The following is a 22,693-nucleotide window of genomic DNA, read 5'->3' as shown; positions in this document are numbered from 1 at the left end:
GGGCCATAAAAAGTTCTTGAGAAAGAGCTTGTGCAAAGGGAGTCATTCTTCGTGCACAGCACTCTTGTTCTAAATCAGAAACAGTCTTCTATGAGCAGAAAGGCATTATAGTAGTGGAAGTGCACCTGTGGATCCAAGTCCTTGTCAGTAACACAAAACACAGTGGAAGCTTCTGAGCAGCATACAAATGAGGGAGCAACTAGAGCCTCTAGCCTACGCAGTTCAACCAGATCATGAGAGAATACTTTACATACTATTCTTTATAATTAGTCTAGACCAGCCTTCCTCAACCTGGGGTGCTCCAGATGTGTTGGACTACAACTCCCAGAATGCCCCAGCCGCTGGCTGGGGCATTCTGGAAGATGCAGTCCAACACATCTGGAGCGCCCCAGGTTGAGGAAGGCTGGTCTAGAACATGTGTGCTTTTTTGGAAGGGGTGGAATTATGACAGTGAAGTCTGATTTGTTTATACCATTAGTCAGTGGGCCTGTTCGCACATAATGGTGGCAAATCATGGGTTAATTAATCCACAATTTGCCATTTGCCAGCTGCATTCTGCAGCCTTTTTAAATATTCAACTTCCATTCAGGGCTTGCTATGTAATATCTGAATCTAGACACCACAGTTAAACTAACTACTAATTGTGGATTAACTGTGAGTTGTTTGGATAGGAACTCACAATCAGATCAATCTAAGCTTGGATATATATAAAATAGATAATATTTTGAATATTCATAATTGCCATGGAACATGCCATTATGTGCGAACAGGGTCATTGTAGAAAACCTTGTCTTTCATCTTTCTACTGTGGTGTCACCTAGAAGAGAAAAGATTATATTTAAAGGATATTTTCCCTCTTTTTCTAGGATGGATTCTTTCTTCCTGGCTGAAATGTTCAAATATTTATATTTGCTATTTGCTGATAAGGAAGATCTGACTTTTGATATAGAAGACTATATCTTTACTACAGAGGCTCATTTACTACCTCTCTGGCTATCTACTGCAAACCAAACAGTCCCTAGGAAAAATATTGTGAGTGACGCTTTAAAGACTCAAATGAATTCAATTGTAGACTAGGATTCAACTTCCAAAATAAAATATCTTATCTCTTACTCTTATGAACTTACAGAAAGAGTGACTGGCTTTGATTGATACAAATATAATTTGCCACAACTTTGTACATTAAATCCTTGTCTTTTGCACTCTTTTCTACATATTTCTTTTTGTGTTTAAGTATGGTCTGTTTCATAAAGTAATGTATAAACAGCAAATTCTACCTACTTTTTTTTTCTTTACAGACCACAGAATACACAGAGCTGGATGACAGTAACTTTGACTGGACATGCCCCAACACTCAAATCCTTTTTCCAAATGATCCTATGTATGCTCAAAGCATCAGAGAGCCTCTGAAAAATGTGGTGGACAAGAGTTGTCCTAGGGGAATTTCCAGAGCGTAAGCTTAGTTTATCCTTTCTCTATCCTGATTTATTTTTTAAAAAACCCCACCCCAAGCTGCTTCTGTTGAGTTTATACAGTTGCTTTATTTACACATTTCTGAGCTAGATCACATTATTTTATTGATGATTCATTTTAATCTTACATAAGAGTCTAATTCTGTTTGATCTTGGCCTAGCAAAATGTTTGCGCAGATTTAATAACCTATCAGTAGATCTTGGTTTTGGTTAATCAAAAGCTGTTATGTTCTGTAAGGGAAAAAATGCATGTGTTTTGTTTAAATAGAGACTCTTCCCCCCTATATCCCCAGTGCATGATTCCTCGCGTGATTTTCTTACACCCAGAAGCTTAATGGCTCGAAAGTGGAAAGGACAACAAGGGAAACAGGAGGAAATGACCTAATTTTAGAAATGTGTTGTTCCGCACGCAAGAACAGCTTACCTGTCTGGCATTCTGTCTAGCTTCGTATTTAAATGGGTCTGTCAGTTGTTATGCATGCTGTCTTAAAACGCCAAGCATGGTGTTTTGCCTTGGCCACCTATCCTGGACATGCTACTATTACATGCCCAAGTGAAACAACGTGTTTTAATTGAGACACCTGGCATATGGAATACTGTATGGCAGCCCATAGGCTACTTGCGGCCTGTGGGGTCTCTGGTGGGCTGCCCTGTTTCAAAAGCCTTCCTGGTTGGGAAGCCCCCCTTCCCACCTGAGCAGGGAGAGAAGGGAGCTTTGAAAGCATGGACCTGTAGGGAATATAGCAAAGTTGATGGTTTTTAGGGCATGACAAGAAATATATTTGGTGACAAAGCAAATGAAGAATTGAAGTTAATCCCTTATTTCCTGGTCTGTGACCATAATTAAATAAGCTGAAAATAGCCCTCATTTCGACATTAGGGTGTGCAATAAGAGAGGCAAAACTTTAAAGATCTAGTGAAGACGATGAGAAATTGTAGAGTACATTTTCTGCCTGCCAGCTTCTAAAAGCCTCTTCATCAGTTTATTACCCACTCAATGGCCTCTGATGATAATGCACCTATGCTTCAGTTATGGACACCTCATTTATATTGTTTTAGATACAATCAATTCAGTTCTTAAAATTTTGCTAGTTTTCTCTTGCAGGGACGACAGTTTGGGCAGTGGACCAAAACCTCCATTGAGAGCCAGGGATTTCATGGCCAGTAATCCTGAGCATTTAGAGATACTGAAGAAGATGGGAGTCAGCTTGATTCATCTCAAAGATGGAAGAGTCCAGTTGGTGCAGCATGCTATCCAAGTAAGATGTTGCCCTGCTGTATCCCTTAGTATTACCTTCCTCTCATTTATATAGTATCCATTTTGGCCAAGATGACATCCAACCACTCTTAAATTTTAGGCATACAAAGTAACTTTCAAATGCTGCTTGCCCTAAGTACTGTGCAGTAGTTGGGCAACACTATCTTATTTCTTCATGCTATATGAACTTGAGTTAACATAGTGGTACTCTGGTAGTCTATTCAAACATGTTTAGATGTTTGGGGGCAGACAATATTTTTTATTAAAGACTTGTCTGCAGCATATTGTGAAGCTGAACCCACTGTTTCAAATTTGTGTTTTCTGGCAGGGGGATTATTGTGACTAGCTTTTTTGGTGGTGAAGTAGCAGGCCAGGTACTTTCCTCCTCTTTTGTGGGTTGCCTGGACTGTTTTCATTTCAGAGGGTATTGGGGGTCCTCAGCTCTTTTATTGGGCATTGTCCCTTGTTGCTGGCAGTTTGGTGGTTAAGTTCGTTTACTGATTGTGTTATTTTTATGCGTTAGTATATTTCCGGGCTTTTACCATGAACCATTAAAGTGCTTCAGCACAAAAAGTGGGGTATTAATATCTTGATAAATCAATACATGTTTGTTATATCCTGTCTTTTTAACAGAATAGGTATTCCTAAAACACTGCCCACAACTAGATAGCTAAACATTCAGAGCAACTAATTATCAAGCTTCTTCAAAGAGAGCCTGTCATATTTGTCTGCAATGTTAGAATGGAAAAAAAATGCAACATCTTGAAAATGCTTGTTAAAATATGAAAGCTTACTTGCTTGCTTGGCTTTCATTAGGCAGCAAGTTCACTTGATGCTGAAGACGGTTTACGATTCATGCAAGAAATGATTGAGCTCTCCAGTCAACAACAAAAAGAGCAACAACTACCTCCTCGTGCAGTTCAAATTGTTTCTCACCCGTTCTTTGGCAGAGTTGTTTTGACAGCTGGGCCTGCACAATTTGGAATGGATCTGTCGAAACACAAATCAGGGGTGCGTAGTGTCTTTTAATATCTTAAATCTATTTTTTTTAATGGTGTGTGGGTGGGTGCATCTGCTGGGAAATTCTTCCCACATAGGGCTTAATACAGCCTTCCTCAACCTGGGGTGCTCCAGATGTGTTGGACTACAACTCCCAGAATGCCCCAGCCAGGTTGGCTTAATACATCTAAAGCAGGAGTTCTCTTTCAAGCCTCCATAAGTCAAGAAAGCAGCTGAGTAAAACTATGCCTAAAAATCAGATGGTTAAGTCAGAGAATGGAGCCGAAAGAATACTTCAACGTCCTTGGGCAGGTTAAACACTTGCAAACAAAATAGTTACTTTGAAAGAGGCAAAGAGGGAATACTTTTTTTAAAAAAAATATATATTATATACTGCTTTCTCTGCCATGTATACATCACCACCAGTGCTCACAAAGCAAATCATTCAAGCAATAGCCACATATTATAAAAGCCAGGACATATCTACAGTGAAAGAGCCAGATGATAATTCGAAATGATAATTCCAGTCAGTAAAACAATACAAATTACAAAAAGTGGGAACTCTGCTTAGTGAAACCCTGACCCTTTTATTCTTCATTTATTCTGTACTTGTTTACATTTATTCCTTTGTTCTGAGAACCCCAAGAAGTGGTAGACTAAATTGAATCAAACCTGATCACCTGGTTTATCTAATCAATTACTACTATTGTAACTGTTATTTTGTGGTTTGCTAAAATGAACTTAACTTGGAATATAAGGATTAGAACCTGTATTCCCAATTTCTTAAAAGCACCCTAAAGTTCCAACCCAGTATTAGTGTATGCAGAGCAGCATTTATTTATTTTTTTAAAAAAGAAAACGTCTCATCCACCAGCTCTTTGGCAGGAAAGGAGTGGAAGGAGACAACGCAGCCCTCCTGAATGCTTGGAGAAGCTCCAGTTTTATGTAGAGCACTATGCCTGTGCAGTTCCTGCTTGGATTGAGCTGGGGAATCTCACTGCAGCATTTGCTTAGCTATACAATTCCCCTCCAGCTACGGATAAGAATACCAAAAGTGTACTTTCTTATCCTTAACTGGAGTGAAGTGGGTACCTGTATGCACATAACTTCTTTAAACTTGGCGTTTAAAGCTTCTTCGTTGTCAAACTATCAACATAGGTCTCTTTTGCAAACTTATTAAATTTTCTGAAAAAAATAAGGGTACTTCCGTAGTCATCTGGTCTAACCCTCTCCTCTGAAGCAGAATAAATACCTGAATGATGCAAGGAAGGAGATAGGGACCTTCCTTGCAGCCAGTGGCACATGAACATTTTATGAAGGCTCCTCCATTCTCCTATTTTATTTATAAATGTATGTCCTACATTTGTATCTCAGCGTCTCAATGTTGGGTCTACCCAAGTGGCTGTTAACAAGGTGATACCATCACCTGCCTGTGTGAGGTAGGAGAGAAGCCACTGCAATGCAATGCTTCCACTTCCCACAGGCAATCCAGAAGGATAGTATGCTCAATGATATTGAAGGGAGTTGAGACATCCAGGAGAAGTATAGTAACACTCAGTGTGAACAGGACTATTTTAGTTCCATAACCAGCCCCAAACCTAAATTAATAGGGATCTAAGCAACCAATCAATGAAGGAAGCAGTTTTTGACTTGGCAGGTGACTAGTTGAAACTACCCTGTTTCCCCGAAAATAAGACAGTGTCTTATATTAATTTTTGCTCCCAAAGATGCGCTAGGTCTTATTTTCAGGGGATGTCTTATTTTTCCATGAAGAATACGGTACACATTTATTGTTGAACAAAAAAAAAAGGTCTTATTTTCGGGGGGATGCCTTATATTACAGCGAGAGGCAAAACTGGAAGTAGGTCTTATTTTCGGGGGATGTCTTACTTTTGGGGAAACAGGGTAGGGATGGATGAATCTGTCAACATTGGTTTTGCTCACTTTTTTTTTAATTAGTGGACTACATTACCAAACTTGGAAAAGTGTGTATTTTTAAGTAGAACTGTGTATTACGGATGTGCTCCGCTTCTAATCGGACCGGCGAATTAGAAGCAGAGCGGGGTGCTTCGCCTCCCCTTAAGGCGGAGGCGAAGAGGATTGGGGGGCCGGTGGAGCGTGGCGAAGAGGATCGAGGTGAAGGCGGATCCTTCGCCTCGATCCGGAGCTCCGCCGGAAAGGTAAATGGGGTTTACCGGGCCCTGCCACTGTCGCTGTTGCCCATGCGGCGACAGCGGCAGGGCCTGGTAAAAAAAACCTCCCTTACCTGCCTCCATCCGCGGTCCCTCGGCTTCTTCAGTTGAGCCCGCGGTTCAAGCAGGAAGTCTGGGCCGCTCTGCCTGGGTTGCCAGGCAGAGCTGGCTGCAGGATTATGGCCCAGACTTCCTGGTTGAACCGCGGGCTCAATTGAAGAAGCCGACGGACCGCGGACGGAGGCAGGTAAGGCCCCCCTCCCCCTTGGTCCCTTACCGGGCTCTGCTGCCATCGCCGCACGGGCGGCGATGGCGGCAGGACCCAGTAACCCCCCCCGCCCTCCTCTCCCGGCCTTACCTGGCACCACTCCCCTCCACTGCGGAGCTCCAATTCGGAGCCGGAGCTCCGTGGCGAAGAGGAGCGGAGTATGGGCGGCGCGGCACGGAGCGGGACGATCTGAAATTTTCGGATTGGCCCGCAGGGCGGAGCGGGGGGTCCATGCACACCCCTACTGTGTATTGGTTCAGGAAGTATAATCAGGTACATTTGCACTGAAATACAAACCAAATGAATTTCTCCCCCAGCCTTAGTTGAAACTCAAGCTACACTGTGGGTTCATTCGCATGACATGCCAGCCAACGATGGGTGATAAAGCTAAGCACTGTGGGTTGTGTAGTGGATGAGGAGGCATCCCACCCACAGTGTAGCTTGTTTCCATGCCTCCTCCTCAATCCTGCAGCCAGCCCTGCCTGGCAACCCAGGGGACTTGGCAGCAGAACCCATCTTCTCTGCTGCTGAGCCCGTCTGCTCTCGACTGCGATTAGAGTAATTTGTTTAATTTCCCCAGCTCTGGTTTTGCATCTACTTTCATATTCAATGAGTAATTCTAAGCACACTCTCCCTGGGGTGGGGTGGGGGGAGACAGTTGAAATTACCCACTTCCCAATGGGATCCCCATGCTTTTAAGGGTGTATTATATGGCCGTGCCAGCCTTTCTGCTGCTTTCTATGAAACTAGATGCCTACCTCCCATTTCGGCAAAGATTGCTGAGGAGCCTTGCAGTTTGAGTGCTATCAAAACTAGAAGCAGCTTCAGTGAAATGTCAAGATGTGAAAGTGCAAGCATCTTCTGGGTTGGTGCAGCACTTCAAATTGCTGCTTCCCCCTCCTTTTGCCACTTCCCCTGTCCCCTCTCTGATTGTGACCACAATCGTGGTTGGCGCACCTAAAAAAAAATATCCCCAGAAAACAAACCATCATTGGTGAATGTGTCATGCAAACTCAATCGGAGATTCTACAGGTTTAGATGAGAGCTATCAGATCAAGGATAGATATGTTTGTATTACGAGTTACTTAGATTATTTATATCAGCAGCCCATAAGAGAGCCAGCTTTTGTTTACTTCAGATTTGTGGGGAAACAAATAGTGTAAAGTTAAATAGCTTCAAAGTGTTCATGTCACTACTCTTAGTTAGCATGAAAAGCACAAGTAATAAAGACAGTGAATTCTGTAACAGTGCCTGGACTTAAGTTACTGGCTAATCCAGTGTGCTGAAGCTTATTGATTTCAGTGAGTTTAAGTGTACTTAATTCTGGGTTGTGTTGTGGTAGATATATCACCTAACATGCAGTTCAGCTGTTTTACTGGGAAGAATGCACATCTTCTGTAGAATTGAATATTGTATACTAAAGCCTCTCATCTCTTCAACAGGCAAGAGGATTTGTTGCAGTCAGTAAACCATATAATGGATGCTCCGAGATCACTAATCCTGAAGCATTGAAGGAGAAAATTGCTTTGATGCAAAGAGGACAGTGCATGTTTGCTGAAAAGGCACGGAACATTCAAAAAGCTGGAGCCATTGGTGGTATTGTTATTGGTAAATAACATTGAAATTCTACAAAGATATTGCGGTTAATTATGTGGTACTGGAATTGTTTAAGACAGGTATAAATTACGCACTCAAATAGTTCTAAAATGAACGGTTTAGATGATAGATCCACCACTTGTAGGGGACAATACAACATTTAATATTTGAACAAACAGGAATGCTGTTCACATTGGGGTTCCACTGAAGGCTGCAGTTGAAGTGTTCAATAATTGTTTAATACTTGAGCTGTGCACAAAATGGAAAAGAAAAGTAGACTGAGGAAGATCAGAAGATCATTCAGTTTGGAAAGAAAACTAATGCAGTGATGGTATAGGTTGCAGTCAACCAGTAAGGACTTAGGTTGGGTTCAAAGAGCTCCACTTCTCTTAGTGCAGTGGGATTTTTGGCCTTTCCTTTGTACATCAGGTTCGAACAATTTGTAAACTGCTTTGGAAATACTCCTCAGTTTCAAAAGTCCTTTGCTATATGTCTGGGTGGTTGGTGGACCGCTAAATGCAGAAATAATTTTACAATTCTTTGGATCCTTATTTTGTATTTGTGCATGGATGGATATAAAATACTCCATGAGAATTTGGTTGGAAGTGATATATTAATGGAAACACTGCTTATTCTGTTTGCTGACTAGATGACAATGAAGGAAGCAGCAGCGACACAGCTCCTCTTTTCCAAATGGCGGGTGATGGAAAGGATACAGATGACATCACTATCCCCATGCTGTTTCTGTTCAACAAGGAAGGCAGTATTATTCTTGATGCTATCCAGGAGTATGAAGCGGTAGAAGTGCTTCTCTCTGACAAAGCAAAAGACAGAGGTAAGGACACAACTATGGAACAAAAATGACAAACAGCCCCCTGAGCCCATGAGTTTACAAATTTTATGAAGCTGGTTTGTTTTAACAATCTTTACTTATATCTAACCACAAACTTTTATATTGGGTGTGTTCAGACTATACTTTAGTCCACGGAGTGGAAATAGTCCACTCCACGGATGGCTATTTCCGGGGTGCCTTTGGGCAACACAGAAGTGCTGCTCCATGGAGTGGACTATTTCCACTCAGTGGAGTTGTTGTCTCTCTCCCCCCCCCCCGGCCCTCCCCACTGAATAGTGGCACTGTTTACAGCTTACCTTCCGGGGGTGCCGCCATTCTGTGGGGAGGAGAGATGCACCGCACCTGTTGCTGAGTGATAGCAGATCAATCCCACCTCCTGTCAAGAGGAGAGAGGGCACCACCAGGGCTTATTTCTCTGGTGACAGTCACTGTGAAGGACTGGCCATTGCCAAAGGCTGGGTTGTGCATCCTGACACATGAGGAGACCTTTCCAAAGCCTCTTGCTTCTACAGTAGCAGCCCATGGAGAAATGTGCGCCAATGCATCCTTCCCCATCAGGGCCATGGCAATAGAGAAGTGGGCGGCTCTAGCAACACCGCCCCCTTCCCTGTTGCCATTGCCCTGACGGGGAAGGATGCATTGATGCGAAGAGAACTTCTCCACTGAGGTGGCATCATTTGTCTCAGCGGCACCTCTTCTCTCCCCATCTAGTTTTGAGGCAGAGAGCGAGGGAGACCTGTGATCATCAGCTCTCCCCGCTCTCTGCCTTGAAATGAAATGGGGATGGAAGAGGCGCCACCGACACAACTGATGCCCTCTCAGCGGAAAAGTTCTCTCTGCATCGACGCATCCTTCGCCTTCATCTCCACAGCAACAGTGTTGGGGCGACTACAACAGCACCACCCACTGCCCCATTGCTGCGAAAATGATGGTGATGGAGGGGCACACAAAGTTCTGAGTTGCTGCTGTGATGAGCAAGACGGATTCTTCTGCGTCACCTCTTCTTCCCATTCATGAGAACAGAAGGCAAGCAGATGCTTGTGCGTCCAATTCCCCTGCATCCCTCCTGCCTCAGCAAAGGATTCCTCTTCTGTTCTCATGAATGAGGATGGGACGGGATGCGGAAGAATCCATCCTGCTCATCACAGCAGCAGCTCGGATACTTGGCGTGCCCCCGCTCTGAGATCAGCAGAGGGGCTCCTCCCGCTGTTGAATGTTTCACGTCCAGCTGCAGGAGGCATCCTTCGCACACCCTGCCCTGCGATCCATTTTGGGATCAGCTCGAGGGGAGGGAAGGGGTGCCCCTTAGACATGCATGTCCCTTAGAACATGTGGGGTGCTGTGACTGGGGGCACCCAACCCAGGGACGACATGTACCCATGCCTGGAAGTGCATGGGGAGCTGAGGATTGTGCCACCCCACCAAGGGACAGCACGATTGGGCCTCCCCAAGTGCTTGCCTGCACGGGATTATTTCCCCTGCCAATAGAGCGCTGCTGAGCTAGAGCGGCCAGGGTTTCGCTTGCTTCATGACTCGCAGGGGAAATAATCAATGGAGCCTGCCACACGACACAATAACCAATGGTTGTGCACATAGTCAACCCTGCAGACCATTGGTTATTTCCATTAGTTATTTTTTGGAAATAACCAACTATGGTGTGGTTTTTGCCCAACAGGTGATACAGTAGTCAACGTTGGACCATTTAAGCAACAGTTGATTAAATAGTCCACCGTTGACTATCGTGTCGTCCAAACTGAGCCAATAAGATCTTTCAGAGGTCCTGGATAAGTGTTGATCTTTAAGCTAACATGTAATAGCATTAAAACAGTTGTCTTCCCAAAGGATTTGAAAGGTAGCCAGTAGAAGACCAGTTTAAATAAAACCCAAGAGCCTATAGATGTTTGCATAACTCCTGTTTCAGGAAAATTGGTAGAAAGTAGTAACGCTACAGTAGTTAAACACCGAAATAGAAGTCTTGGACATGATCCTAGTCCATCTTGAGCATTTTGGAGTCCTGTTGATTTTCATGAGAATGTTTTAAGTCTGAACTTAAATCTCTCCCATTGAAGCCAGTGGAACTTAAAAGTTTAACTTCATTTGGATTGCAGCCTTGTCACATCAATCTCAAAATTGATCTCAAAATTTAAATAGTCGTGAATCCTGTTTGCATCTAGGTTGTCCTTGGCATTTTCTTTAAATCTGGCTGACTTTCTTCCTCATGCTCCTAAAATATTTCCATTCAAACTGAAAAATTCTGAATCTTCTATCACACTCCATTGTTAGTATGAGCCCGCCCAATTTTGTTTTCCTAAAGCAGCTGTTATGTTAATGAATTAATTACCATTTGTACAATAGTGGATCTGTGGATTTAAAATGCATATGTGCTTTTTCCTTTTCCCTGTGCTATCCTTGGAATGTCAGCAACTATATTTAAAGATAAAATGATTCCAAACTACATTATTGATAGCAGTAAGTATCAAACATATCTGTACACTTTTGCAAAGAATTCTTTTAAAAAAATATCTTTTGACTGGCATATTTCTTCTTACTGCATTGAATGGTGGTTTAAATTAACCAGAATGATCTAAGCCTTGATTTGTGGGTAGTGTGTATTTAACATGATTAGGATGCTGTTGACATGTTGGTCCTGTAGATGTATATAGCTTATTAGTTTTTTAGAGTGTATCTAGGAACCTTGGGATCCCTCATTGAGATGATCAACAACAGCTTAATGGCTGTTAAGCTGATCCATTCAGCTTTTTTAGCATTCTCACTCTTCTCTGAGAAGGCACCTTTGTAACGTTGGCTTTTATAGTGCTCGAGGATTCCTCTGCAAATAACTCTGTGGGAAAGGATTCCCCGAGGTTAAGATGTTCATTATTATTATTATTATTTATTTATATAGCACCATCAATGTACATGGTGCTGTACAGAGTAAAACAGTAAATAGCAAGACCCTGCCGCATAGGCTTACAATCTAATAAAATCATAGTAAAACAATAAGGAGGGGAAGAGAATGCAAACAGGTATTTATTTATTTATTTATTTATTTATTTATTTATTTATTTATTACATTTCTATACCGCCCAATAGCCGAAGCTCTCTGGGCGGTTCACAAAAACAGGGTAGGGTAAGCAGGCACTGGGTAGGGAAAAACTAACAGTAGAAAGTAACAGTAGAAGTCTGCACAACATCAAGTTTTAAAAGCTTTAGGAAAAAGAAAAGTTTTTAGTTGTGCTTTAAAAGCTGTGGTTGAACTTGTAGTTCTCAAATGTTCTGGAAGAGCGTTCCAGGCGTAAGGGGCAGCAGACGAAAATGGACGAAGCCGAGCAAGGGAAGTAGAGGCCCTTGGGCAGGCGAGAAACATGGCATCAGAGGAGCGAAGAGCACGAGCGGGGCAATAGTGTGAGATGAGAGAGGAGAGATAGGAAGGAGCTAGACCGTGAAAAGCTTTGAAGGTTAACAGGAGAAGTTTATATTGGATTCTGAAGTGAATTGGAAGCCAATGAAGAGATTTCAGAAGCGGAGTAACATGGTCAGAGCGGCGAGCCAAGAAGATGATCTTTGCGGCAGAGTGGTGAACAGAAACCAACGGACTGATGTGAGAAGAAGGAAGGCCAGAGAGAAGAAGGTTGCAGTAGTCCAACCGTGAAATAACCAGTGCATGAACAAGCGTCTTGGCAGAAGAGACAGACAAAAATGATCGAATCCTGGCAATATTATACAGGAAAAATCGACAAGATTTAGCTACTGCCTCAATATGAGGAATAAAGGAGAGCGAGGAGTCGAAGATAAAGCCAAGGCTACGAGCTTCCTTGACCGGAGTAAGCGTAACATCATTGACAGTAAGAGAGAATGAGAGATGAGGAGAAGGTTTAGGAGGAAAAACAAGCAATTCAGTCTTTGCCATGTTAAGTTTCAAGCGACGATGAAGCAGCCAAGCTGAGATATCTGAAAGACATGCCGAGATACGATCGTGAACATCAGGAGAAAGTTCCGGAGATGACAGATATAGTTGTGTATCATCGGCGTACAGATGATATTGGAGGCCATGAGATTGAATAAGCTTGCCCAAGGGCAACATGTATAAGGAAAACAACAACGGGCCAAGCACCGAGCCTTGCGGAACCCCTACTGAAAGGGGAAAGGAGGAAGACGAGCTGCCATTAGCCAACACGCTGAAAGAGCGACCCGCTAGATAGGAGGCAAACCAGTTATAGACAGAGCCACAAAATCCAAGGTCATGAAGGGAATCTAAGAGAAGATCATGATCAACCGTGTCAAAGGCTGCAGTTAGATCAAGGAGAATAAGAACGGAATAATGGCCTTTAGACTTGGCAGTAAGGAGATCATTGGTGATCTTAGTAAGGGCTGTTTCGGTGGAATGCAGAGGACGGAATCCAGATTGAAATGGATCCAAAGCAGAGTTACTAGAAAGAAAGTCAAGACAGCGAGAGTAGACCGCACGCTCCAGGATCTTTGAAACAAACGGCAACAAAGAGACAGGTCGGTAGTTAGATAGAGATAGCCTATCAAGAGTAGGTTTCTTGAGAATGGGAGAGACTGTAGCATGTTTAAAAGCAGAAGGAAATGAACCAGAGGACAGAGAAAGATTAATAATATGTAGCAAGGAAGGGAGGATAGCAGGAATAAGATTAATAAAGACGCGAGAAGGAATCGGATCACGAGAACAAGTGGAAGGCTTCGAAGAGCGCAGTATTGTAGACAGTTCATCCGCAGAGACCGAAGGAAACGCAGAGAAATTTGCAGGAGGAGCTGACAGATGAGGAACAGGAACTGGAAGAGGAGCAGAGCTGGCCAGATCAGAGCGGATAGTTTGGATTTTAGCATTGAAAAAAGAGGCAAAGTTATTAGCAGACAGAGAGGCGGGGAGATTTTATATTGAGCAAATTCTGCTTGAGAAAGATAGAGATTCTTCAAGCTTATAAAAAACTATTTTTTAGCCAGGTATAGAGTAAGAAAAACAAATCTCATACAAATTTGGGCTGACTAGTCACTTGGTAATCCAGGCAGACTACCTGGAGGCAAATTATATTTGTTGACTTTGGCAAGCATGAAATTCTTTTTTTTTTAATCTTTGCATCATTGCCCTAAAAGTAACTAATAGACCAAATCTGGAGTTCATTGACGTTGTCATTGTGAAGTTAACTATGACATTAATTATTAACAGCACTGTTGCCCAATAAAAGCTAAAGAGTCATATTGTACTCCAGAGTCATATTGTACTTCCAAATGGAAACAAAATTGCAGGTGTTTTGAAAATACCAACCGTAGTTTAGTCCATAGACATTTCCACATATTGGTACATGAAACAGTATTAACAGCAAAACAAAGATAAATTAAGATATATAAAATAAACAGAACAGAGTATTAATAAAACTAATTAAAAATAATTAAAAATTAAACATACGGAGTCAGCAATGTAGTGCTTATAGCATTTATCTCCCAATAACTTTCAGTTATTTTCAGTTATTAATGAATTGTAATCATATCTTAATAGCAGCAGCAAAATATTTGGTTGATTGTTCTGTTTCAACATTATTTATGCCAACCAATATGAAACATAAAATTCAACTTCCTGGCAGGAAAATAAATATTTAGAAAGTAATGTAATAAACCATAATAAATTCATTCATTCATTCCATCTCTTTCTCTCCATCTCTTTCTCTCTCTCTCTCTCTCTCTCTCTCACTCTCTTTTTCAGATTTGGAAATGGAAAGCATGGATCAAAAGTCATCTGATAACGATTCTCATAACCAGAGGTCAGAAGAGATCTCAACAGATTTGAACTTGGTCAGTCAAGACCCTGAAGGAGAAGGTGGTTTGAATTCACTTGCAGAGTTGGGCAGCAATAGTGCTTCTCTTACAAACCAGGATTCTTGTATACCCAAACTCCAAGAAACTACTACTAGTAGTAGTAGTAGTCAAGTGTCAGAACTGGATACTGAGGAACAATCAAAGATTGAGATGGATTCCATTCCCAGTAATAGCTGGGATAACAAAGGCCAGTCCATGGAATCAATTTTAGCTGATTGGAATGAAGACATAGAAGCATTTGAAATGATGGAAAAGGATGAATTATAACTTCAAATAACATGCTTGTGGGACTAGAAAACAGTGGACTTTATGGAGGATAGTAAGGCCCTAATATCTGAAAATTAAAGAATTGTTCAGTATTGTGATGAACAGCCAGGTTTTATCGGCAAAAGCCAGCATGTGTTATAATGTGTATTGTTTTCTTTTGTTTTCCCTGTCTTTAAAAATGGGAATGTGCAATTGACCCATTTGCAGGGTTCCTTTGCATGGTGCTGTAACACCGGAGGTTCATTCAGGGAATGATTTGGATTCCTCCTGTGTTCCAGGTTCTTGTGGGTTAGCTTGCCTTAGCCTTAAGAGGCAAATAATGAATGGAATGGGATTAATACACCACTGAGTCTGGATGGCTAGTTGGGGCATGATATCTGGGCACATGGGCTGGCTGTTGCAATGATACTGTTTCAAGGGCCAATACTGTATCTCAAAAGCTTTTATGGAGACATGGTAGAAAGTACTTCAGGCTGTTGTGCCTTTATTTTGAGGGCCGAACAACAGGCAGCTGTGACTTGTCCTTGCCACTTAATATAGTAAGTGTGTTATACCTCCTTATCACTTCTTCCATTTATTACTTTGAAGAATGACCAAGACAACTTGGATTTTCCCCTAAGTTCCTAGTTCAAGTCAAGTTAGTTTATAAACCAAAGGCAATGGGCTCTTCTTATTAGCAAAAAATAAAAATCACAGATAATTCTGAAACCAGAATCTGGGTAACTGGGCAAGACCTCTTCTCTACACTCCCATCACTTTGATTTTGAACCTTCCACCTGAAATGGTAAGCTAAAAATAAGGAAAAACTAGCATCCTTGCCAAAAAACTTTTGGGAAAGGTCCTAAATCAATTAGAAGTGGGAGGGAATTCATTTTGTTTTACAAGCTATATTGAAGTCAGTTTTACATCAATAACATCCTTTTTCCTACATACAACTGAAAATTTCTTGTGTTTTCCCCTTGGGCAAAAAGGCCAGTATCTTAAACTAGAGAGAACATGTCCATAGTATAGTATGAAGTCAAAGAAAGACTGATATCATGTGTACATTCTTCTTAAATTGTAGTAGAAATCCTAGTATTTTTGAAAGCAATCATGTTTCACAAATGTCTTAAGTTTAAAATGAGGATCCTTTTTTAAAAACCCAAATGTAGCACAAAAAAGCAAGTAAGATTAATACAATTGCATCTACAAGACTGCCTGACTTATTTATATCGGTCTTAATTGCTTTCATTTTGATAGTTTTCATTTCTGCTTATTTTTGTTTTGTTTTGTTTTATTTGCTTTTAGGAAACTAATTTGACACAGCAACAGTGTGTGCTGTGCCCAATTCAGCCACTTTATGTATAAAGGGGAATTCACAAAATGTCTGTTATGACAATGTGCAGTGCCGTGTGTGAGAAGGGAAGGTTTGTATATTACAAAAGAGGCATTGCATCGTCCTGTATGATTCCTTGTCAGTGGAGGCCAGGTCAGTTTTGAGAGGGTTCCAACAGCAACCCTCCAACACAGGATTTGACCTTCCCTATAGATGTGAATGTAACCATTGATTTTTTATATATATAGGGGGAAAAGTAGAGCAGGATATCTGGGAGCCTATGGACTAAACCTGCTCTCTACTTTACATCCCCGTGGAACAAGTTTAGCTCCCTCACTCATGTGTACCAGATTGTTTCTTGGTCAAGTAGTGTAACATAAATCGTTAGAAATTTTCTGTCTCTATATCTATATTTAGATATGAATGAGAGAGAGAGAGAGAGAACGCGCTAGTCATTTACGTTTATTTGCAGTCTGAGGAAAGGTCCTAAGACAAAGAGTTACAGTGTGTGGAAAGGTACCTTCAAATGTACAGGCATTGGCATCTTTCCAAGAACGTGCTAGCTGGGTGGAAATATTATGGTGTATAAACTGAGTGAAAACAAAGTTGGTGAATCTTAGCAGACTAATAAATAAGTGTCCTTTAACTTTTTTCAAATGTTTTTATTTGCACATAAAGTATTAGAACTGGGGCTTTCAGCTTTTTGGTGAAGTATCTCGAATTGAATTGTATTTAGGCTTAGAGGGTGGGATATTTCTTCAGGCAACTTGAGTACAGTCTTCTCTAAAGTGTCCTTTGGAAGCTTAGGCCCAGATCCAGAGGAGAATGCGTGTTTGGTCATGCCCATAAAATAATTTCAGCAGTTTGGGGCCAAGCCTACACAATGCACTATAAATTTAAAGTAGAATTTGTAAAAAAATAAATGGGATATTCTGCATGTCAAGAGTATTAGTGCCACTAGTAAACTTTTTATATGAACTCTGATCTAGGCTAACTTACCAATCAAACTGTTTTTTTTTTTTAGGCCTTTAGTAAAAATTGCTCATTTGGTGTTTCTGGTAAATTGATTCTCTATCTTCACAAAACATGTTGGACAGAATTATACCTGCTTCATACAGCAACCACTAAATTTTCATTTCTTGCTACAGATAATTTATTAAGAGTTTGCACTACCTGTTACTACTTGTACATAGTTTGTAACATGGATTAAACATCTGAAAATGGATTGAGTTTTCCTCATTGATTCAGGGATTATTGAAAGACTTCCTTGCCATTAGAAAGGAGCATCTGAAAGGTGGTGGTCTACCTCAGATATAGGTTGCCCATTTTTATACTTTAGTTCTTCATCACAGCCATAAGCCTGTTTGACAATAACAAGAGGTTTACATGTCATCAACTAGAATTGGAAACTGCTTTTTTGGAGAAAGGTTACCTATTAATTATGAATATCTTCATATCACAACAGAAACCCTTTTTGGACAAGCATCCCTGTACCTATTAGGAGAGGTGTGTGAGTCTTAGGCTTGCATGTGCCTCCGTTCTTTAGGAAAAAGTAATAGAGGAGCTGGCACAATAGTGGGTTCATCTCTACTAAGGATCTTCCTGAACCTGCTTCGGTGTGGTTACTTAGAGCAGGTTCATAGAGATCCCAGGGACGATATTACCCTACAGTCAGGACAATAGAGGAAACATTCTATGAATGCAAACCATACATCCAGATTTTATAAGACTTTTTACCAGCCCAATTTACAGCCATATATTTTCTTATGATGTAATTTATGAAAAGTCTAAAGGGGTGCTGTAACAGTACTGTTGTTGGATTTTACTGTCTGGTGATTTTAAGTGTGTACAATATTCCTAAGGGCAACTGTGTACTGTGATAAAAGTCTGAGCTCAAAGTGTACATAATCCTTGTATATAAAATTGTGAACTTGATTATAATTGCCGATTGTAAAGATTTAATAAAACATGTAAATATTCTGGTCAAAGTGCAGATTCGATTTGTATATTGAGAATAATTGAGTTAACTGAGCAAGCTATGATGTTCTTCATTTACCAGTGTGTTCCCCATCTTCATACAGAAAATACTTATCCAGTATCAAGCACACATGCTTCCTTTGAAAAGTAAGTATAAAGTCTGAGGCAAGGAGCAGGAACCAAGTGCACTGATTTCAAGGTCAAACATGACATCATGTTAATAGTCTGGCTGCTAAAAAAAAAGGCCACCACAAATGTAGCTCCATTCAACAACAGCATGTAGGCCATGTTCCAGAATAAGGACAGCAGTGCTTTCCCCCCTAACGTATTGTCTTTTCATCCCTATTTCCCAAAACAAAGGTCCAAAAACCTCTCACATTTCACTTGCCTGCCAGAGCCTTACTTGTTACTAGAAAAAACTCAATATGATCTGTGTGTCAACCTGAAACAAATGTGCCACAGCAGTGAATTGAACAGACATTTGGCTGAATGCCCCCACCCCCAAACCTGTTTAAAGTTAATTTTTTAAGGAAAGCAGAGTTCACATGGCATTCAAAGGTAAACGGAAGTGCCTAAATATGTAAGTAGAAAAATGGTTCCTCGGGCAAATGCCTTTCTTACACTGCCTGACACGATCCTCCCAAAATGTACAAGGAGCCAAGAGTCTTGTGTTCAGGCCATTTTGGAGTCCTGTTGAAGAAAATCACCATGAAGGCAGCTACTCCCTCAAGTGTTACTATCAGCAGCCATTCCAGCAGGCTCTACTAAGGGAGATGAGAATGGGAAGCAAGGCCGTTCCACTAGCCCAGCCAAAAGGCTTAACTCCCCACACACACCTCCTATTCCATCCCCATTCCTTTTTCCTTGTGTGTCATGTCTTTCTAGATCGCAAGCCTGCAGGCAGGGATAGTCTTGTTTTATTGAAGGTTTGTAAGCTGATCCAGGAATCTTTTTGGTTGAGCAGCAGGATAAAATACTGTAAGTGAATAATTTTGTGTGCAATTTATTTATTTGCAACATTTATATACCACTCCACATCTAAAGAGTCCAGAATGGTAAACAATAAATTAAATAAGTTAAAAGACATAAAACACATTATTATTGTTATTTAAAAGCAGAGACCCCCAACCAAAACCATGGCTGGTCAGTCAAGGAAGGCTTCCTGTAATAAAGCTGTTTTGAGGAGGCACTGGAAACAACACAATAGCCAGGTTCCCACAGCAGGCTAAACCACCATGGGTTATGTATGAACACAGCATAGTGTGTTTTTTTGCAGGGTAGAGAACATCTGAACGCAGTGTGTTTTCCACAGGGTGGCTTGTTAAGAATGTAGTGTGGTTAATTTTCCCAAGCAAGCCACCTTATTATTATTTATTGCATTTTTATACCGCCCAATAGCCGAAGCTCCTGGGCGGTTCACAAAAACTAAAACAATTCAAAGTATAAAACAAACAGTATAAAAACATGATATAAAATGCACATTAAACCGGACTAAAACATACCATACATGATTAAAACATCTTTAAAACATCCTGAAAACATTCTAAAATTTCACTGGATAGGCTTGCCGGAATAGAACAGTCTTTATTGCTTTTTTAAATTCTAAAAGACTGTCAAGTTGACGAATCTCCTCCGGCAGGCCATTCCACAGTCTGGGAGCAGCAGAAGAAAAGGTCCTCTGGGTAACAGTTGTTACCTTGAGAATATATGGCTGCTTGTTGGATTGTTCAGGGTGGTTAACAAGCAACCCTGCAGGAAAAAACCACTGCTTTCTGACAATAGAATAATCCACATGGAAAAAGTGGTGCTGCGTTCAGACATGATAACCCACAGTTCACCAACAACCTATACTGAGTGAGTTAGCGTGTTGTGTGAATCCACTCCGAGTTGGTGACTGCCTGTCCTCCAGAGGCAGAGAGTTCCATAGAAATGAACTTTGAATGTTTTAAAGCAATAATGCTGGGTTATCTTTAGAAACTTTGCTCCAGGTGCCCCTTCCCTCTGAAGTGAAGCAGTTGGCACAAGGGGAAAGGAACTTTTTGGTTACGGTACCATGCTTATGGAATTCTCTCCCCAAGGAAGCTTGCCTGGTGTCTTCTGTAGAACCAGTTGAAAAACTTTAAAAATATTCCCCAGGGCTTTTAAGATTAATGAAATACATTTATGCTGCTTTTACAAATTTTCTGTTTATATTTTTTGTGATATAAAATATATTTTTTGTGTTAGGGAAATACTTCACTTCATTAAATATGCATATGCTTGGCAGGCATGCTTTTTAATAGGCTAGAAAAAGGGCAGTGCAAGGTATTTCTCTAGATCTATTACTCCACGATTCTATGCAGAATTGATTTCAATGGGCATAGGTGCCTCTATTGCAGAAGTGGACAATTTGTAGGCCAAAACATCTAGAGGGCCACAAATCCCATGGTTCCTTGTGTGCTTGCTGTGCTTGCTAGGTCTGATGGGCATTGTAGGCCAATAAGTTTCCACCACCTCAACCCACCCCCACAACTATTGCAACATACAAAGTCAAAAGAAGGGAAAGAGACCAAATGCAAGAAAAATGTGAAGAAAGCCTCTAAAATGTACATAACTCTTTGAGTTTGATGTGTGTTACAACACTTTTTGCAACAGAGTTGGATACTAAAATCTCAAGTGCACCTGCAGGCTATCTCTTCCTTTGTTCCCGTTAGATGGGTATATAAAGAGTGCCAAAAGGCAATGAGATATGTAAAAAGGTGTTTTATTCCACAAAAACAGTTCCAACACCTTTCAGAACACATGTAAATCCTCCTTCAGCGAAATCAACAGAACAATGTATACAATGTACAGAATTTGGGTTATAGACTTATCCCTTTATTTAAAAATGTGTATTCAATATAATTACAACAGGAATGCAATTATCAAAATTAATCAATCTGATGAAAGAGGCTCAAACTTCTAACCTGCATAACCATAACATATCAACTGAGAGCATATCTCAGGAATAAACACATTTATTTAGTATGACCATTCTTGCTCTTCAAGCTCCAGTCTCCTGTTCTATACTGGACTATGAAGAAGCCAAACTGATATGTGCATGAATCCTGATTGGAAACAGTAGTATTTTAGAGCAGCATTACAAGTTCAAGAGACTCCAAAGTGAGTCACTGTATTTAATCTCAAAATCCACCTGGCTTCTTTTCTCAAAAGAACCGTGTCTGTTTATACCTCATCTCTATTGCCCAGAAAGGAAGATATCTTATTCTATGGGATTCATCTCCCCGGTATTATTCTAATGGTGCTACCACATTCCAATGCTAAATTACTAATGTGTTTTCCTATTCTGATTTTGACATTTTTACCCAAGTACAATTTGCTGCAAGGACAACGTATAGCATATATCACAAATTTACTGTTGCATCTTGGAAAATCTTTCATATGTTTCCCATCTGCAAGATTTACAAACTATTTCAATCTTAGACAATGTTCACAACATTTACAATGTCCACAGGGAAAATTTCCTATCCTGGCAAGACAAGTTGTTCGTGAGTATTTCTTCTCTCTCTATAGGTCTATCACATAAATTTTGTACATTGTTCCCTGAAGAAGGTCTTGCATGTGGTCTGAAACACATTGCTATTTTTATTTTCATGGGATAAAACACCTCTTTTGCATACCTCACTGCTTTTTGGCATCCTTCCTGGGGTTTCCCATTTTGTTGGATGCTGTACCATATAAAGAGTTAACAAGTAGAGCATTAGTATAAATAACAGATTTAAAGATGGGGCTAATAGTAATTTTTAAAGTGTTTTGGAAGGAAAGAGACAACTTTCTCCAAATTTGCCTTTCCTTGTTATTTACACTGGGTTGGATCCCAGTTGGCTATTCTGTTCACAGGCAGCACTGAGCTCCAGCAAAGGAAGTGAATCATGCAGATCACCTCATACTCCCTCCCTCCTCTACAAGCAGTGCTCCACTAATGTTGGAATTACCACTGCAATATATATGCATTTTAAAGGCATAAAAATTATACACCTATTGGGAAATGTAACTATTTGAATGGAATCAAGGATGTTCTTAGCACAGGTTTTACTAATTTTTCAAATTTAATTTCAGCATTGGGTCTACTTACTGCTGGACAGATACCTTAACATAGAAATGTGTTTGATCTTCTACCGTGACATTAGAGGATCATAAAATATTACTTAGATGCTATTTTAGGTAGCAGTTCTCTGTAACACACTGAATAGCTGAATCTCCCAATGACTCATTCAAAGAAACTATTAATAGATGGGCTATCATGATACTATGGCAAAGGAATGTTTTATCGAGTACCTTCATATCTGGTTTCTCATAGCAATTTATGTTCTCTTAAAATGTGTCTTCAAAGGTTTTGAGCTGACTGGCGTGAAAAAGGGTGCAATACATTTTCACCTTAATTTCATAGGAGAAATCTACCGCAGCCTAGGCATTATGCTAATTGCTAGCTTTTATCCATTGATTTAAGTGCTATTCAACCACTCAAGTGGGGAATTAAAAAACCCTCCAGATTTACTAAGAAGTTATTTCTTGAACAGGAGTGTCTGCATCACTTGAGTTTGCAGTGCACTACAGGTTTCAGAACTGTAACGGGAAGATGAGCACACTAACGCAATGGTGAATCAATTTATTCTTAG

At 40.7% G+C, this 22,693-nt stretch overlaps 1 protein-coding gene across 2 annotated transcripts in view; it reads left to right on the top strand.

The window, feature by feature from the left end:
- The window catches only part of EDEM3 (ER degradation enhancing alpha-mannosidase like protein 3), a 50,223-nt gene extending 32,177 nt beyond the window's left edge, over window positions 1–18,046 (top strand). The window contains exons 14-21 of one of the 2 annotated variants that reach the window (XM_063134705.1): window positions 867–1,032; window positions 1,299–1,453; window positions 2,578–2,731; window positions 3,547–3,741; window positions 7,632–7,797; window positions 8,435–8,620; window positions 11,060–11,107; window positions 14,364–18,046. In XM_063134705.1, coding sequence (XP_062990775.1) covers window positions 867–1,032; window positions 1,299–1,453; window positions 2,578–2,731; window positions 3,547–3,741; window positions 7,632–7,797; window positions 8,435–8,620; window positions 11,060–11,107; window positions 14,364–14,743 — 1,450 coding nt within the window. In that variant the 3' untranslated portion in view covers window positions 14,744–18,046. The remainder of the gene's footprint in view (window positions 1–866; window positions 1,033–1,298; window positions 1,454–2,577; window positions 2,732–3,546; window positions 3,742–7,631; window positions 7,798–8,434; window positions 8,621–11,059; window positions 11,108–14,363) is intronic. The other variant, XM_063134712.1, reaches the window with a different exon arrangement.
- The last annotated feature ends 4,647 nt before the right edge of the window (window positions 18,047–22,693 follow it).

This window comes from Elgaria multicarinata, chromosome 1 (genome assembly GCF_023053635.1).
Source record: "Elgaria multicarinata webbii isolate HBS135686 ecotype San Diego chromosome 1, rElgMul1.1.pri, whole genome shotgun sequence".
NCBI lineage: Eukaryota > Metazoa > Chordata > Lepidosauria > Squamata > Anguidae > Elgaria > Elgaria multicarinata.
The sequence above is the reverse complement of the archived record's forward strand: the minus strand, read 5'-3'. Positions and strand labels throughout refer to the sequence as shown.